This window comes from Eschrichtius robustus, chromosome 15, assembly GCF_028021215.1.
Source record: "Eschrichtius robustus isolate mEscRob2 chromosome 15, mEscRob2.pri, whole genome shotgun sequence".
NCBI classification, from domain to species: domain Eukaryota; kingdom Metazoa; phylum Chordata; class Mammalia; order Artiodactyla; family Eschrichtiidae; genus Eschrichtius; species Eschrichtius robustus.
The window spans coordinates 38,965,492-38,984,750 of NC_090838.1; the positions used below are offsets into that span (position 1 = coordinate 38,965,492).

A 19,259-nucleotide genomic window follows, 5' to 3' on the forward strand; every position below is an offset into this window, starting at 1 on the left:
GTTTTTTTACATATGTTTTTGCATAGATAAAATTGGAATATATAAAATCTGTTAGTAATGGCTGCTCTTTACCTAGCATTCTAAGATCTTTAACTTTTGATGTTTTTCTATTATTTGAATTTTTATAATAAATATATATTCTTTTGTAATAAACACAATAAAAAGAAATAAAGCATAAAATCCTTTCTATTCACTGATTTACAGTAGCACTGATATTGATTTATTCTCATTTTATAAATTTCCATAATAAAGCCAACAGAATTCTATGGTTAATGGCTAATTTCTTCATAGTTAAGAAATGTATACATATAGTTAATAGGGCTGAAAATAGAATAAATAGTTCACTATTCTGTGAATAAACTTAGAAGTGACTAAATATTACAGATCAATCTTCATGACAATGAGTTCTAAGTAACTGTCCACATTATTTGACTCCACTGAAATTCATTCTATCAAATCTTAATTGAAATAAATAGACCATTTTGAACACCTACTATCTATGTCCCAGACACTGTATCAGGTACCTGAGATAGTTAACAGTAAGTACTATGGTTCAGATAGGCTGTCATCAAAACAGTACTTGTTCAGATGGAGTTGGTCTTTTTCACTGTTGATCTCTTTATGTAAAAAAGAGACACCAAACAACTCCTAGTGGCTAAAGATATTATACAGAATTCTTACAGAAACTTTCCTCTTTCCCCGCTGAATAAATATTAAAACCAATGCCTCTTTGCCACTAAATTTTTGTACCCACACTAAGGCTAAATTACCTAATTTTAATATGTATAAATTTTTGGTCATTCACCATCCTCTCACTCTTAATGTCCACAGTGGTTTTTTCAATAAAAAATCCATTTCAATACAGAGATGGCAAAAAGAGGTCTGTTGTTTTTGCTACACAGGCTTACAGGCTGTCTTTACCTTGGCAAGATAACCACAGATTCAGGAAACTATTCAGAAATTCAATTTTTTCATTTCACCAAAAGTGATCAGATTCTGACTTAAACATTGAAATAATAGCATAAAATAACTGATAAATGAAAAAGCAAACTTCAATGAAAATACAGGACTAAGGTAGTCAGATTATTATTTTGCTTTATAAGAAAGTCAACAAATGAAAAAAAAAAAAGCCCCACAATAATTATAACACCAAAGCAACAAACTGAAGTAACCTAGTACAAATTGAGTATATTCAGTAATAAGGTAAAACAAAAAGTCAGCAGAATTTTTTAGGAAACCAAATGACTTTTCTATCTTCAAGTTTCTTTAAAATAGCATTCTTTTTAAAAAAATCTGGAATAACTGTACATGACTATAAGAAAAAGTATTGTTAAAATAGTGTCATTTAATTGCATATTACATCTGAATAGTATCAGAATTGGTCCTTTACTCTTGGCATGCATCTTCCGCACAGTTCTCAAAATCAAAGGTTTTGTGTTTCACAGTCTTTATTTGATTATCATCTACTCAATATTAAACATGCAAATAAATACACTAAAAATTAGGATGTAATAATATTTCACTTAAAAATAGTTCAGTACTGAGCAAGATGTCAGCCCAATTCAAAACTGGGCTGTTCATACTGAACACCTGAATTAGTCATATTTCAAAAACACTAAAAGGGCCAGCTTTAAATAAGCAAAACAGAAGAAAAAAACTCTACCGTGTTTTATATACTAAAACACAGGATGAATGACAAAAATATTTAAAGTTCTAAAATCTTCAATCAGTACTTTAAGGTATTTTAAATACTTTCAATGAATTAGAACTATAGCATAAGAACTTCAAATCAGAACTTTAATTTCTGTTGTAAATGATTACTGGGTAGGAAGAAAGGTATTATTCATACGTTTTGTATAAACTCCTTAAATAATAATAAAATTCTTTTAAATTAAAGTTGTGACTCAATATAAATGATGTTAATATATTCAAATAATTTCTTTTTTTTTTTTTTTTTTGGGCTGCACCATGTGGCTTGTGGGATCTAAGTTCCCTGACCAGGGATGGAACCCGTGCCCCCTGTAGTGGAAGCACAGAGTGTTAACCACTGGACCACCAGGGAAGTCCCAAATAATTTTGAAATAACACACAAGTCATTGTTTTTCATGGGTATTTCATATTATCACTGCAGAACCACCAGACCTTTGAATTTTTAAAATATTTTTGCATAAAAGTGAGCATTTAAGGCTAACTCTAACATTAAACAAGTTACTGTATCAAATAAATTATTTCCTAACTCATTCAAAATTTGACATGTTTATACTAAATTCTTGAAGTGTGATAAAATTGCTAGGGAAGGGGCTTCCCTGGTGGCGCAGTGGTTGAGAATCTGCCTGCCAATGCAGGGGACACGGGTTCGAGCCCTGGTCTGGGAGGATCCCGCATGCTGCGGAGCAGCTAGGCCCGTGAGCCACAACTACTGAACCTGCGCGTCTGAAGCCTGTGCTCCGCAACGAGAGAGGCCGCGATAGTGAGAGGCCCGCGCACCGTGATGAAGAGTGGCCCCCGCTTGCCACAACTAGAAGAAAGTGCTCGCACAGAAACGAAGACCCACCACAGCCAAAAATAAATTAATAATAAAAAAAAAATTGCTAGGGAAGAAACTGAACTATCACTAATGTATGGTAGAGACATGAAGATTTAAGTTCCCCTCTCATGACAAAGTTCAAATCAATTTTACATTAAATGAACTGAAAAAACCGTTCCTCCTTCTCTGTGGTTGTCCATGCCCAGCACTCCTTGGTCTGTTACCTAAACCAGGAAAAGTACTAAGACAAATGGCTGTCAGGATTGGGAGTATGACATATAAAAATGCCCCCGACAATTGTTAATTCAGTTGACAAACATTTCTTGAGCACTTACTATTTGATTTCACTCATCATCTCATTCAGTTCTCAGTGGGGAGGGGCAATATAGGGGCAGGGAATTGAGAGGTACAAACTATCACGTACAAAATAAGCTAAAAGGATATACTGTACAACACAGGGAATACAGTGAATATTTTATAATAACTATAAATGGAGTATAATCTTTAAAAATTGTGAATTACTCTACTGTACACCTGTAACATGTAATACTGTACCTCAACTACATTTCAATAAAAGAAATTAATTATCAAAAGAAAGAAAATGTCCACATATGAAATTCACGATAAATTACTAAGAGAAACTAGGAATAGTTACTGTTTCCCTTGAGCTTTAAAGTTTGATTTTTTTCAATTTTAAAATATTAGGAATTTACATATACAGTCAGTTCTGCTATAATGCTTATTTTGAAAATTCGAATTTGTTCCAATTTGATGGCTATATTAAGGAACAATAGGAGTGATTTCGTCTGAGAGAAACACTGAGTGAACATAAAAACTGCACCCAGTTGAACTGAGCAGCATATGAATACACAAAACATGCACATCCCTCAAACATCTACCAGCTAATCAAGACAGTGTCATACTGGCATAAGTACAGACATTAATGGAATAAGAGCTGATCATGTGTTTATGATCAACTGATTTTCAACAGAGGTGCCAAGATCACTCAAAGGGATAAAGGTTTTTTCAACAAATGATGCTAGGACAACTGGGTAGCCACATGCAAAAGAATGAAGTGGGACCCTTACCTCATACCATACACAAAAACTAACACAAGATGGACCAAAGACCCAAATGTAAGAACTAAAATTATAAAACTCTTAGAAGAAAACACAGGAGTAAATCTTTAAGACCTTGGATTTGGCAGTGGATTATTAGATATGACTCTAAGAGCACAAGCAATGAAAGAAAAAAATAAATTAGATTTCATCAAAATTAAAACCTTTTGTGCCTCAAAGGGCACTATCATGAAAGTGAAAAGACAACACACAGAAAGGGAGAAAATATTTGCAAATCATGTATCTGATAAAGGACTTGTATGTAGAATATATAAAGAACACTTACAACTTAGTAATGAAAGACAAATAATTCAAAAATGAGTAAAGGATCTAAAGAGATATTTCTCCAAGGAAAATATACAACAGCCAATAGGAACATGAAAAGATGCTTGATCTCATTGGTCAGTAGGGAAATGCAAATAAAAAACACAGAGATAACACTTCACACCCATAAGGATGGCAATAATCAAAAAGATAATAACAACTGTTGGTGAGAATGTAGGGGAATTGGAGTCCTCACACACTGCTGTGGACGTGTAAAATGGTACAGCCACATTAGAAAAGTCTGGCAGTTGTTCAAATGATTAAAAGTAGAGTTACCATATGACCCAACAATTCCACTCCTCAGCATATACTCAAGTGAAATGAAAACATATATCCACACAAAAACCTGTACACAGATGCTTACAGCAGCTTATAATAGCAAAAAGTGAAAACAATCTAGATGTCCATCAATTGATGAATGGATAAACAAAATGTGGTACATATCCATCCATATTATTCAGCCGTAGAAAGGAATAATGTACTGATACATGTTACAACATGAATGAACCTTGAAAACGTCATGCTAAACAAAAAAAGCCAATCACAAAAGATCACATATTATATGATTCCATTTTTATGAAATGTCCAAAATAGGCAAATCTACAGACAGTAAATAGATTAGTGGTTGCTTAGGGCTAGGGGAGGGGGAATAAGGAAGTGACAGGTAAAGGACATGGAGTTTCTTTTTGAGATGATGAAAATATTCTAAAACTGACTGTAATGATTGTTGTACATATCTGTGAATATAATAAAAACTATTGAATTGTACACTTTATATAGGTGACATATACGGTGTTTGAATTATATCTCAATACTGTTTAAAAACCCATCTCCCAGCTATCTCAATTCCCTTCACGTATATGAGCCACACCTTCCACATCTGTCTTAGCTTTCCAACAACCCTCCTTCATAATAACTTACAAGAGGCAACCCTTCCCACATCTACTTCCAAAAGCAAATTTCAGGTTTTGTCCAAGGAAATGTGCCGTATTTATTATAATATTTATGCAATTCTTAACCATTTAACATGTATTAAACTGTCCTGCCATTTTTATTAAGTTCCTACCTTTTTTAATGTGTTACTGACGAAGTTTTTGAGTGTTATGCCCCATCCCATTTTTCCCATAAGTTCAGTGTTTCTTATTGCCCAGTTTTGCATAACGCAAGGATTTTTAGGAATGCATATGCCATCTTATAGCAGAACTGACTATAGAATCAGATGACAGTATCTCCCCCAAGTACACCATTAATGCTATCATCAGAAACAGAATTCAAAGCTGGATAAATCACCAATCCAAACCAATAAGGTTTCAACTGATTTTCACTGTTTAAAAATGTCAAACTAAAATACTAAAAGAAATTAATGCCATTTGGGATACTATGGTAACAATGTGGGAAAAAGTGTTCAATGTGACACTTTTGTTTTCTTGAGACTTTATGAACACTAGAAGATGGTTCTGAAGGGGAACAAACAAACATTTCAAAAGGAAAAAGTCAGTAATTTATGGAGCCTAGCTACCCAGCAAGCATCCTCTACTCCACTTGGGCTGTTCTCTTCCAAATCACACAAAAATACCATGTTCATTTCAGTTTCTATAGTTTCATTCATCCCGCTAGCGCGGGGTGCCTCCCCTTCCCACTTAAGTCTTACCAGATCTCTTACTCCTGATCCAAGTCCTTCATAGATCATCCCCCCATCCAGCTCATTCTTCAGTGGTCTCCTACCCTACTGAGTTCCTAAAACTTCATTGTTCGAGTTACACAAATTTAGTCTTATGTTTTTGTTCATCTCATCCTTGCCCCTTGAATGTCCAAGATCCTCATGGAGAGAAGCACAGCTAATACATCAGACTCCACACAGAGTTTGCATAACATAGAGCACAGAGTTAAGGGCTCAAGAAGTTTTTGCTGCTGGGTGATAAACAAGGCAAAATCATGGGCACCAAATAACTTTCTAGTTTTCTTTTATAACTCAACCATTTCTGATACAAATGATTTCACTGCCTTTCAAGAAGCTAAAATTTTAACTTAACGATGCTGAAAATACATACTAAGGGAATAAAATCCTGTAAAACCTGCACTCGGATGTCTCACCACAAAAGAGGCTGAACAAGAAACTATAGTTGTTCCAATAAACATTTTTAGATGGTGAACCCCAATTCTACATTATAAGATGTACGGAAGCAATTTGATCTGCAGCAATTTTATCACAGTGATAAATCACCCCCGAGGAGTGGTTTTCAAAGTTTTCTTTTGGTAACAGAAACCTTTTTTCAAGCAAAAGGCTAAGTGGAATTCTACCATACAAAAATTAAAAAAAAAAAAGCAGAGCTGATCTTGCTAACGTGGAGGGAGAGGCCTATAGTTCTGCCTGCTTGGGTCTCCCTCGAGTGCATGCCACCCTTCCCTGGCCCCAGTCTCCAGCTGCAGTGGGCCCTTACAGCATCACCGAGAACTATACAGTGCTGAGAAACACTCAAGGAACAATCAGCAAGCTGCCATGAATAGAAAAGTACCTCATTAATTTTTTTTTTAATTTCAAACATCACTAGAATATAAAATTAAAACTTACCCATTTCTACTGAAAACTCTTAGCCATGCTTTGAAGTTTGGTCCTAACAAACATAAACAAGGTACAGTAGTAAAAGTGGACAAAGTAACTGCGAGTAAAAATGTTTCCAACGCCAACCTAGAAAAAAACCACTGTATTAATTTTTTTTAAAGTGTTAAAGGTGCATGTACACACACATGCATAATCTTTTTTACTTAAATAGATTTAGTATAAAACTATTTTCTTACACTTAGAAAGGTAACATGAGTCTTACCAAAACGATGACTATAAGAAATGTTACTACCAAAATGCAAGCTATAAAAAACAATCTAGCAAATATTTGGCTTTGATGATAGAGTTCAGAAGTGTTAAATGCCATACGATACTGAGACTGTCCATTGCAAGAAAACCCATTTCTAGATCATTAACTTTTTCCTCAATAGTCTCTGGAACTTTCTCTGCAATCCGTGGTTCAAATTTAGCTTATATCGGAACCACTTGGAGAACTAGGTAAATTTGTTTCTGACTAAGGACTGAGAATTTGCATTTCGATAAAATGCTGATGTTGTAGGTTTTAGAACCACACTTGGAAACCCACTGCTCCAGACATTCATTCTACTCTAAAATGGATTACAGAGAAATTATCATTTCCCATTACAAAGGTCTTGTCCTCCCAACTCTAGAAAATAATTACCTGTTAATCTAGTATGTGTATATATAACCAGGTATGTATATATATGTAAAACTATATATATATAGCTATGTGTGTGTGTGTGTATATGTATTGCATCACTCATTTCAACATGATCATTTATCACTGCTAAACTGAACTTTCCCAAACTATAATGGAACATTATATAAGACATATTAATGAATTTGGCTTTCACTAATTCAAAATTGTTCAGTTTTGAAAAGGTGTTGAGTTAAATTTTACCTTTAAACTATAAACATTAGCTTTTACGTAATTAAATACAAGAATCTATTGACTTTTCTTAAGAAAACAAACTCTCTTCAAGCACTTCAGAATCACATTTACTATTTATAACTAATTTATATGTATCATTATAGTCAGTTTCCTTAGAGGTTCTAAGGGTCACACACCTATTGGTATATGACAGTTTCTCATCTACCTCCCCCTTTAAGCAACTGTGTGACAAAAGGCTATGTAATAGAAGCATTTAATGAATTAAGTTATTCCATTGTCTTTTAAAAAAATAACACTGCCGAGGGCAATGATGTCAGTATCTTTCTGTGATCCACTGATTAAACACACCATGTTTTTTCTCTAATCACCAATAGAATTAGCACTTGGTTTAATAAATGACCGTTTTAAAATATAAGTTGGCTTAAGGTAAAAAATTTCAGACTTACTCTATTAGTGGTGCTCCATATAGAACAAAAATTACATGAAAGGAGAAACAAGACATAAGAAAGTAGATACAGCATTTCAAAAATCTGGTTACCTAAAAAAGAAATGGATAACTTAAAGAATCAAGAGAATGACTAAAGGACAGCAAACGCTTTGATTTTATCTACAAATACAACTTAGTCCTATAATGTGTGAAACAGCTGAATATTCTTTGGATCTGCTCCTGAAGTCAGATCACATGTTCTTTGTACAGCACTGTAAAAAAGCCACAAGACAAAAATCGACCCCCATGTTCCACTCACCTAACCAACAGTAGAATCAGAAAATGTTTTTGTTTCTATGCTAAGTACTGAACTATGTTGTTAATCAGCATTTATGAAATATTTACCAATAAGTGTGCTAGGATACAAAAAAACACAAACACAGTCCTTCTTGTGTGATGATACATGAAATATTTATAGAAAATAATGATTATAATACTTTTTTTTCATTTTAAAACAAAATTCCTAGGAAAATTGGACCAAAAAAAAGCACAATATTAAATAATTCCCCAAGTCATATTCATGTTACTGTATGATCCACATAAAAAAAGACCTGCATTTCTGCAAATCAGTGTGTGGGACCTACTTGATTTCGAGCTCAAGATCTAATAATAAAACACACAATGAGTGTTTTAAATCATAGGGCAGTAAATATGTTTTAAATTACCTAATAAAGAACATACACATAGTATTGAATAATGGTAAGTGAGGACTTTATTAATTTTAATAATAGTCAAGTGTTACACTGTAGTGAATATTCCAGAAAATAGATTCCAATGTCTGAAAACTTCAACTACTATTTAGTCAAGGAAGGCCAAGCTTGAAACAAGAGCTTATTTTGTAATTTCTGAAAAACCCATTGTGTCTTTCAGAAATGCAAAAGATGAATGAAAATAAACTGAAATGTCTTATAAAGTAAGATTTAAAGGTGTGACTGCTACATTTATATTTATATATATTGCTACATTGAAGAGATATTTATCTTCAATGATGACATAAAACATGACTATATAGGTTCACAATGCTATGATATTCAATTAATACATGGCAAGAATCTATCAAACATTGTGGACAGTCTTCCAGCAAGCAATAGGCTACTGACTAGAAAAAAAAAAAAAAATCAGTTTCTTTATTCACTGTAAATAACCCAGTAAGTACTTGACTAATACTTTATCCATCCAGTAAAAAAAACATTACCTATATCGAAAAATCAGTTGTCAAGAAATAAGCCTTACCTTGTATGATAATGAACTTCTTTTAGAGGATGCATTTGGTTTCACTACTAAATACAATACTAAATTGACGGCAGTTACAGAAACAGAACAGATGCACAACCATGTCAAGTGTGTTTCCAGTACTGAGAAGTTCTCCAAGAAGAATGATGGAATGAAGATGCTTAGGATAATTGAAAATATGCATAATAGATGGACATACAGTAGTCTCTTGATGTCAGTATCTTTCATGGTGTTTTCTTGAGTGGCTATCTAATGAAAAACAAATTAAGAAAAGAGCATAGGCAATAATGACTTTTTCCATTGTCCTAAATGCTCCAACGTCTAAAATCAAGCCATGAACCAAAGTCAATTTTCTATGAGCAATAATGTCTTAGTGTTAGAATATAGGAAGATGCATATGTGTAAAAACTAATAGACTAATATAGTATAAACAGCTCTCAGAGCCTGAAAAAGGACAAATTTACTAATTTCTTAAATATTTGTGTCTAGTTCTGTAAAACAGTCATGTGCTAGGACTAATTAAGCGATTCAGCTTTTTTTCTTTTTGCCAAAATCAGAGGTGAAAACAAACAGCATGTGTTAATGATTTGCCCTGTTGGAAATATAAGCTATGCTTTCTAGAAACCCCTTAATACAATTTGGCTGAACTGCTAGCATTTTTTATCATTATGGACCCTTATCTAACATCACAGTAGTTCACATTTTCTAACAAATGCCAAGTAACACCAGGTACATACTGGAACACTCAAATGGTGGCCAGTGTTACCAAGAAGCTTCAAAGAACATTACGCTAAACTAAGGAGTCCCAGTGCTGCAAAAATACCAAAATGACAATGTCAGTTACAGCTGCCAGATTCCAATCAAAAGCAGAGCATGAATGGAAGGTGGAAAAATATTTACGTTCTGTCTCTCTCTCTCTCTCTCTCTCTATATATATATATATAAAACATGTTATTTTATATATGTATTTACAAATTACCTAACAGATAGCTTATACATAGTATTGACTAATGTTAAGTAAGGACTTTATTAAAGTGTAGTCCACATGTTACACTGTGGTTAATATTCCAGAAAAAAAAATATATATATATGTGTATATTTTATAGACACACACAGGGCGCCCACTGGGGCAAAGGGGCGAATCCACGCCTTATACTAACACTCTCCTCGTTTAATTCACACTGTATTTTTACAAGGCAAACACTTTACTGATAAGGAAACAGGCTAAGACAGATTAGGAAACACTCCAAGGTCCCAACCTCCCAAGTGCTAAAGCCATTTCAAAACCTAGCCTCTTTGATACAAAGATACGCACTAGGGGGTCGAGAAAAGAATGCATGGCAAGAAAGGAGAAAGGAAATGTTTCTCACAGGTCCTAGCCTCAGCTGAGGGGCTGGGAAGGGAATCCAGAATATATTCTCTCAATAGACACACCTTCAGATATTTTTCTGGGCCACCCTCAGGATCGCAACTGACAGAAGCAGATCTGGACCTAAGACAGTGAGTGGTACCCAAAGTCGGATGCTTGCTGAATGACTGAATGAATGAACGAACGAACGAAGAGTTGGTCCAGTGTTGCCCCTCCTGAGAAACCAGCCCTGTGTTAGGCCCTGGCGAGCCCAGGAGGACTCCTGTCAGGTGCCTCCTCGGGTGGCCAGGGCCCCGGCCTCCACGGTCTGACCTGGCCCGAGTCCTCAAGCCTTGCATCGGGAGAGAAGGCTCTTCTGAGCGGCTCCTAGAGGAGCCTTCGCGGGAATCGGGGACCTTAACCTGCAGCTCCAACCCAAAGTGGGTCGCTCCGAACTCTGCCCAAGCCTCAGCCGACGGGAGTGTGGGCAACGAGGGACGAATTGAGAAGCATAATCAAAGAGCACAAGCGTGGACACCGAGAGAAAAGAAGGGACAGACACAGAAAGTCGGATCCGAAAGAGGCCAGTCCATTAGGGCAGCCCCTGGGTCACGCAGGAAGGGCGGCGCTGGAGGGGCCGGCAGGCGCGGACCGGCCGGGGGCCGAGATTCCCGGCCAGTTGGGCAGCTGGCGGAAGTGGCTTGCAGCGCCGGGAGGCTCGCGCTGGGCTTACCTAACTCTCCCGCCCGCGGAAGAGAACGGAGGGTTACTACCTCCCACCATCAGGCGTGAGTCGGAATCCTGTGCCTCGCGCAGGCGCAGGCCTGTGGGGAGGAGACCCAAGGCCTCACAGCCAATCGCAGAAGTGGAGAGGCGGGCCAAGAAGGCAGCCCCGCCTCCCCACTCGCGTTTATTCCTCCCGCGGCTTTCCAGGTGTAGGATAGGCGGGGCGGAGGGCGGAAGGGCCGGAAGTGGATTTTCGTAACCCGGAAGGGGAGTGCTTCCCTGGCTGTTTTGTTAACGTCTTCCAGCTGCCTCTCGTCCTGCGGCTGAGGGAATCGTCGCGGAAGGATGGTGTGCGAAAAATGTGAGTTAAGGAGACTCTTCTGCGGGAGAAGGAGACTGGGAGAACCTAACTGGAGTTCCCCGGGAACTCTGCTCTTTCTTTGTTTTTCCTTCGGCCACAGGTCCTTGATTCTAGCCTCTGTCCTCCTATCCTGCCCTTTGACCATTCCTGCCCTCCCCAACGACCGTATCGTCCTGTATTTGCATTCAGAGTGGTCTCAGTTTTGCACCTCTTTGTCTATTTCCGTTGCTTCCCATCAACCCCGGGTATCATCCTGTACTGCTTCTTGACGGGCTTCCTCCCTTCACAGACCCGCCGGGTTGGAATGGATCTTAAAAGTCACTTCCACAGCATCTAGAGTTGCTGGATTTAGCAAATAAAAGTACCGGACGCCCAGTTAAATTTGAATGTCAGGAAAACAACAAATAATTTTTAGTGTAAGTATGTCCTATGCAATATTTGAGACTTGGCTCTGTTTGCTGCTCCTCACTACTGTAAGTGCTTTGTCCCAAACTACGCACTTTTAGGACACTCTTTACTAAAAAAAAAAAAAAAAAAAAAGTATTCATTGTTTATATGAAATTTAAATCTAACTGGGTGTCCTGTATTTTATCTAACAAACCTAAGTCAGTATCCCATCCAATGGCTTAAATGCTCTTTGCATGAATGCATAGAGGATTGAGGCACAGGAGTAGGAGAATCTCACCACCTTCAAAGCAGTTTGTGTAGATTTCACTGGCTTTTAGAAAAGTCTTTCCTCCTTATAGTTGCCATTCAGTGATTCTAATGCCAACCCTTGAGATTTCTAGAAAATATCTTATAATTTTTTGACCTCACAAACTGATTATGTGTTTTAAAAGAGCTGTCATATCCCCAAATCCCTTTTTCCTACAGCTAGATATGTCTGACTCTTCTGTGATAATTTCAAGTCCTCTTATCCTGATAATTATCTAATTAACGTGATCCACTTTGTTTATATCCCTATAGTATATAAAACTTTGAACACAGATGCCCTTGAGTTTGAATCACAGTTTTTATATTAAGTGAAAGAATGACCATGGATGGTTACTTGAATAAATTCTCAGGGTGCAGAGAATAATTTGGGATTTCTATATTTGGAACCTGGCATTCAGGAGGACCCTCCTCAATGAGGCCTCAGCTTACCTTTTTAACTGCATTTTCACTGACCCTTACCCTTTTCACTTCAGCCAAACCAAACAATATTTTGCCCATATGTACCCTGAGTTTTCAGTGCCTTTCCGCAGGATGTGTCCCTTATCCAGTTTACCTTCATCCTCTTTTCTCCTCTTTCTTCACAGTCTCATTGCCACTAACCCTCTCTATTGCCTTCCCCACAAAGCTTCACTGGATTTCCCTAGCCAAGGTTATTTCTTCCTCCATGGAATTTCTCCTAGTACTTGAGCTCTCAATTGTCATACTATTTACTTTCCAGCTTATATTTTAGTTGAATAATTCTTAACTTTTTTTTTTTTTTGGTTCTCTGAGCCCTTTGAGAATGTGATGAAAGCTGTAGACTTAACATAATCTATTAAAAAATGGATATACAAAAGGTTTGTGTACAATTTAATCTTGTTCATATATCTCCTAAGGTCTACCTGTGAAACTCAGGTTAAGGACTACTATTAGAGAAATCAGTGTGCTATAAATTCCTTGAACTCTAGAGCTTTATCTAATTCATTTTATTTTTATCTGTACTTTGTACACTGGCTTATACATCAGAGATGCTTAGTAAATATTTATGGAATGAATAGATTTATCAGATTTGTTTAAAGGCTACATGTACAGAGGAAGCCTATTATAAGCCATGCTATTATCCACAAATTTTACTGAAGAATCAGTTATCCATTGCCCACAGTTAATATCTTAAGTCTCAGTTCACTGGCCCTGACCCCAGCATTAACAGGCTTGTACGTAATATGACTGGCGATGCCATTGGGAACTTTAGGCACAATGTAGTGTATTTATTAAATAGTAAACACTAATCCCCCTTACTTTTACTGTCTTGTTACAACAGGTGAAAAGAAACTTGGTACTGTTATCACTCCAGATACATGGAAAGATGGTGCAAGGAATACCACAGGTATTTTTCCTTTTAGAACATGGAAACTGAATCAGATACTTCCTGTGAATAATGTTTTCACTTTTACATTATTTGTAAAATATATTGTTATGTGTACAATGTATTTTATCTGTTAAACATTAAGGAATACTAGATACCCCAACAATTTAATATCTTTTCTATTTAGTTCTCTCAGTGACATGTCAGGGTTCCTAATTTGATAGGCAGGAGATAGCAAAATATTTAAATGATTTTTAAGCAATGAGTATATCACAGTAATTGATTTGATTCAGCTTAATTAGGGTTAGTATTGAAAGCCCCCTCTCCTCACCTGATTTTTATATTCTTGAACAAATTATTTAAATGTTTTCACTTTCTTAATCATTAAATACAGTGAAGATGTTTTCAAAGGGAAGAAAAAGAAACATTTTTACTGTATTCAAGATCAATGGCACCAAAGTAGCGGCATCTAGATTTTACATTAGATAGAGTAAATATAGACCCATTCCTAAAGTCCTACTTTGAGTCTGAGAAATAAAATGATTGCCTTTTATCCAAATTTTTATTTTCCTAGTAAATAATTGTGTTTTTTTTTTTTAAGTAGTGTCTTTGAAACCTGGCTACTAAATGAAGTTTTTTAAAATTTTGATATAGGCTAGTCTATTGGTAGGAGGTCAAAAAGTGAACTTTCTAACTAATTGTTAAGTGTTTCATGTATGTGTCATGTGTGAAATATGTAGACATAACACACTAAAATACATGTATATTTCAATGCAGAAAGTGGTGGAAGAAAGCTGAATGAAAATAAAGCTTTGACCTCAAAAAAAGCAAGGTAGGTATAAGAGCATCTATAAAGCAGTCATATAAATTTCCACTCTTTTTAATATTAAGTGTATTGGAATGAATTTGTTTTGCCTCATTCTGTTGTGATAAAACATAGAGTTAGATAGTTCCAAGCATGCATAACCAAGCTGTCTGTTATAACCTGCTGATTTCACCCTGTTCATTTTTACTGTAACAATATATAAAGGTATTATATATTATTTTTATAATTTCACCAGAAAGCATGACTTATTTTTTCTAGTTCTTAATTTTCCTGCAAATCAGAGGCCGCAGAGAAATGTGGACAGGTCATGAGCTCTGGAGTCAGACCTAAATTTGAATCTAGATTTTGTTACTGTCTAGCTCTGTAACCTTAAGCAAGTTAAACCAGTTCTTAACTTTTCTGAACGTTACTTTTTTACCTAGGAATGGAGATAAAAATGTCTCCCACCATAAAAGCGATTTTTGACACCATGCTCTGTTATATCCAGTCTTAAAAATTCCATGAATCCTTCCAGCTGCCATCCCATTTCCTTGCGTCCTTTTACAGAAAAAGTTTTCAAAAGCCTTATCTAAATAGTACTTTCTCATTGTCCTTAAGTTCTATTCACTCCTTCAGCCACTCTAGTCAGGCCTCCATCTCCACCACACTCCTAAACCTACTCTTGTCAAGATCACACGTGACCTTTAAAACTGATGGCTACTTCTCTGTTCTTACCTTACTTAACCTTTCGAAAACTCTCTCTTTTTTGCAACCCTTTATTCTCTTGGCTTTGAGATACTACACTCTCCTTTCCTCTTAACTCACTAGCTGTTCCTTCTCAATTGAGTGCTTCTGGTCTCAATCCTAGACCTGTTTTTTTTCTATTTATAAATTTATGATCTCTCCTCAAGTGACTTTAGTCCAATGGCTTTAAATTCAAACTGTATGTTAATGAATTCCACATGTATATCTCAGTCCTGACTTTTCTGAGCTCCAAACATATATCCAGTTGCTTCCTTGACTTTTCCAATTTGATGTCTGACAGGCAACCTCTTTTTCCTTCAGTCAAATCATAGTCTTCTCATCATTGCTCTATGGTCCGAGCTAGCTGTGCAAAACTGGAATCCCTCACTGATTTCTTAATTTCCCTCACTTCTCATATCCACCAGCGAGTTCTTTGGCTGTACTACCAAAATATAGCCTGAATACACCTGCTTCTGTTCATCTCACTGCTATTACCCTCTTCTAAACCATCATTGTTTCTTACTTGGGTATTCTAATAACTTTGTCTCCCTGCTTCCTCTCTGGTTCCCTATAGTTCATTCTCTTAATAACCAGGGTGGTCCTTTAAAGGGCATGTAACTCCTTTGCTCAAAACCTTGCATTGGTTTTCTTTTTACATTGAATAAAAGCTAGGTCCCATACCATGTTCTTACAGGGTCTTCTGTGATCTGGCCCCTCCTACCTCTCTCACTTCCTATTGTGCCAACTCCTGCATCAGATATGCCAAGCCCACTCCCATTGGAAGAGGTTTGTGCTTACTACTCCCTCTTCCTAGAATGCATCGCTAAGAGCTTACGTAGCTGGCTGTTTCTTGTTACTTGGGTCTCAGCTGAAATGTCACCTCCTCAGAGAGGTCCCTAACCAGCATCTAAACTAATGTCTTCCTTCCTTCCCCTCATGTCCACCGCAGTATCCTCTCTGAATTTTCTCTACAACAGGTATTACTATCTTAAAAGTGTGGTTGTTTTCTTATTACCTGTCTCCTCTCACTAGAATGTCAGCTTGATGAGGGCAGAGGCTTTGTCTGTCAAGTTCATCTTTGGTATTTAATAATAATAATAAAGCTTTTAATACGTAAAGTGCCCGACACATAAAGGTGCTTATTAAATAGTGGGTATAAAATAGCATGATAGACTTAAACTTCAGTGCATTGTCACATTATGTACTGTTGACTGACTTATTGATGTCTTCTAAGACCATGCAGTTATTATTGACCAAGTTGTTATTTTTTACAGAGTGTATAGTTTTAAGTACTTCCAGTTCCTTTATGCTCCCAAACTTACTTCAGTGTCATTAATAAGTAGCTATTACTTTTGGGTATTTTAAATATCTCACTTTGGAAAGTGTACGTAAGATTTCTGAGACATTAAAATGTACATTTTAGAATAAAATATGGTTTTAAGAAAAAGTAATCTCTAGACATGTAGGTCCAAACAAATTGAGCTTATCATTAAAAGGAAGAATAGTGTCCACTCTTAACTTCTCTTGTGGGAAGTAAAGTGACATTCTTTTGGATTTGGAAAAATTAACCTTTAAAAATGAGCTGTTGTATCATACCCAAGAGAAGAAACCAGGTCTAGGACAGTGTTGGTATTCAGTATATGAGTACGGTTACAAAAAGTTATTGCCAATTTAATGGGAAGTATTTCCTCTAAAGTTATATTGCCCTCCAGTCACTGTAAGGTCACATTTTTTTTAGTAGAAACTTTTTTATCCAAAGGGATTGCATCAGTTAATTGAAAATGTCAGTTAAAGTGGGCAATCATTAAAAGATACACATACCTTATTTTAAGTCAAAGCACGTAACTGTACATGCATTCATCAGTCATTTGGCATTGAGACAAGGCTTTTTGAATGAGTCTACTTTATAATTTTCCTTACATGAATCATAACCAGAATATATATTTCCAGTGTCTTTAAGGTAGAGCAAGAACTGACACTTGTAAAGTACCAAGTCCTTCCACTTAGGGTTTTTCCTCAATTTTTAAGTTTTCTTACCCATGCCTAATTCCATAGCAGTTTTAATGATTCACACTTACCTGGTCATCCTAAAGTATTCACTTAGTTTTTAATAGAATCAATCACTCTTTTTGTACTCTCATTTCATGAGTTTCCATAATATTTAATTATATCACAGGAATAGATTGACAAATACAACTGTTATAAACAGGTTTGGGATTAAGTACAGCTGACTCTTTACAAGCATACAGCTTACATGGGAGGGGCAGAAGTGTGGAGACATATTAAGAGAGTAGCCAGTTAGAAGAGTGCTATGCCTATCAATTGTAGAGCTTGATAGAGGGAACAGAGAGCATGAATTAATCACATTTGTTACTTAAGTGAGGTTATTTAAGAGTATTTCTATTGTATTGTACATTTTTCTTTCTTTAAAAAAAAAATCTCTAGATTTGATCCATATGGAAAGAATAAGTTCTCCACTTGCAGAATTTGTAAAAGTTCTGTGCACCAGCCAGGTTCTCATTACTGCCAGGGCTGTGCCTACAAAAAGGGTAAGTTTCCTTTAATACCATTTTTGAATTCATATCAAACCTACTTCTTTTGATACTGATTTGGATAACATAGTAAAGGAGTAGCCCTTCATAAATTAGTCAAATGGTCTTTTTTCTAAGGCAAAGTAAACTTAGAACTTGTCATAGTTAAAAGTATATATTTTCTTTTTTTCTTTTCTGATGCTGTTAAATTATGTTTTAAGCTTCAGGAGTGACTTAAATAAACCAAATAGTTTGTATTGGTTAGCTATTTGATTAGTATTATTAGTTGTTATTAACATTTGATTACTTACATGAGTTTTTTGTTTGTTTGTTTTAGGCATCTGCTCTATGTGTGGAAAAAAGGTTTTGGATACCAAAAACTACAAGCAAACGTCTGTCTAGATGTATTGAAGTTTCTGGCTTTCCGTATGATTTTACTTTTTGCTTGAATTTTCAAGGCATAATATAGATGTTCAAGTTACAAAATAACATGTCTTAAGACAAGTTTAAACCAGGGAAGTAGATTGGTATTCATTTTTTTGCTCTCAAGAAGTTCTGAACAGCAGCAGTGTAACTAGTTTTCTGCCTTAAGTTTTTATTTTCCTTACAAACATCTTATTGAACTGGAATAAGTGACAAATTTAACGAAAAAATATTTTCCCAGTTCTGTATGCACTTTTTATTTATCATTACTCATGTAATTTTTATTATCCTTTCCCTCTACTTTATAGATATTGCAAAAGTGTGAGAAGGAGGTTATTGATATTTGGCTTTGAACTTGGCATCCAGATTTGGAATTCTTCCCTCATTCCCTTTTGGTTGCATAGTTCTTAGGATCAGCAGTCCCTTAATTAATTGCAGCTTCATAAGGCATTTAAATATTTGAGATCATTATTGCTAAATAGTTCCTTAAGTAATTAGCCCAGGCCCAAATCAAACAAAAGTTGTATTTATGTTATTTTTTATTTGTTCTTGAAGCCAAAGTGCCAATACCTTTCATATGAGAATGGGGACGCAAGAAACACCCCACATAAATCCAAATGAATACACTGGTTTTCAGAAAAACACACATTACACATATTACCTTGAATTCAGACCATCATGAAAGCCAGGAGAACAGTGTGCATCCATGATGATGTGTAACGAATGAATCACCATTCCTTGGGAAAGCACTTTGAAGCAGAAACCTAGCTCTTTTTAACCTCCTCCTCTTCTCCTTCCCCCACCAAAAATAAATAGACTAAGCAAACATTTTGACTCTTTTTTTAAGTATATATATAACATAGACTGCTGAAAGACTACTTTGAGGTTTCTTTTTTTTTTTAATTGAAGTAAAGTTGATTTATAACGTGTTAATTTCTGCTGTACAACAAAGTGATTCAGTTATATATATATATACCTTCTTTTTAAAATTCTTTTCCTTTATGGTTTATCACAAGATATTGAATACAGTTCCCTGTGCTATGCAGTAGGACCTTATTGTTTATCCATTCTATATATAATGGTTTGCATCTGCTAAC

The 19,259-nt window shown here is 35.8% G+C and overlaps 2 protein-coding genes across 3 annotated transcripts in view; one reads left to right on the top strand and one right to left on the bottom strand.

Moving 5' to 3' along the window:
* PIGF (phosphatidylinositol glycan anchor biosynthesis class F) overlaps positions 1-11,427 on the bottom strand; it is a 39,864-nt gene extending 28,437 nt beyond the window's left edge. Inside the window, exons 1-4 of one of the 2 annotated variants that reach the window (XM_068564976.1) lie at positions 11,247-11,415; positions 9,166-9,414; positions 7,892-7,983; positions 6,542-6,658 (exon numbers count right to left, since the gene is read on the bottom strand). In XM_068564976.1, the coding sequence (XP_068421077.1) occupies positions 6,542-6,658; positions 7,892-7,983; positions 9,166-9,393 (437 nt within the window). In that variant the 5' untranslated portion in view covers positions 9,394-9,414; positions 11,247-11,415. Of the gene's footprint in view, positions 1-6,541; positions 6,659-7,891; positions 7,984-9,165; positions 9,415-11,246 lie in introns of both variants that reach the window. The other variant, XM_068564975.1, reaches the window with a different exon arrangement.
* A 55-nt stretch (positions 11,428-11,482) lies between these two features.
* On the top strand, positions 11,483-18,990 carry CRIPT (CXXC repeat containing interactor of PDZ3 domain). Its single transcript, XM_068564979.1, has 5 exons — positions 11,483-11,600; positions 13,615-13,680; positions 14,437-14,491; positions 17,654-17,757; positions 18,077-18,990. The coding sequence occupies exons 1-5, from the start codon at positions 11,585-11,587 to the stop codon at positions 18,139-18,141; spliced, it is 306 nt and encodes a 101-aa protein (XP_068421080.1). The 5' UTR covers positions 11,483-11,584; the 3' UTR covers positions 18,142-18,990.
* The last annotated feature ends 269 nt before the right edge of the window (positions 18,991-19,259 follow it).

Bases quoted from the DNA above. Each gene is read 5' to 3' on its own strand.
- CRIPT (XM_068564979.1), top strand. The intron at 13,681-14,436 runs GTATTTTTCCTT...ATTTCAATGCAG, and splicing joins TGGTGCAAGGAATACCACAG to AAAGTGGTGGAAGAAAGCTG. The intron at 17,758-18,076 runs GTAAGTTTCCTT...TGTTTGTTTTAG, and splicing joins GGGCTGTGCCTACAAAAAGG to GCATCTGCTCTATGTGTGGA.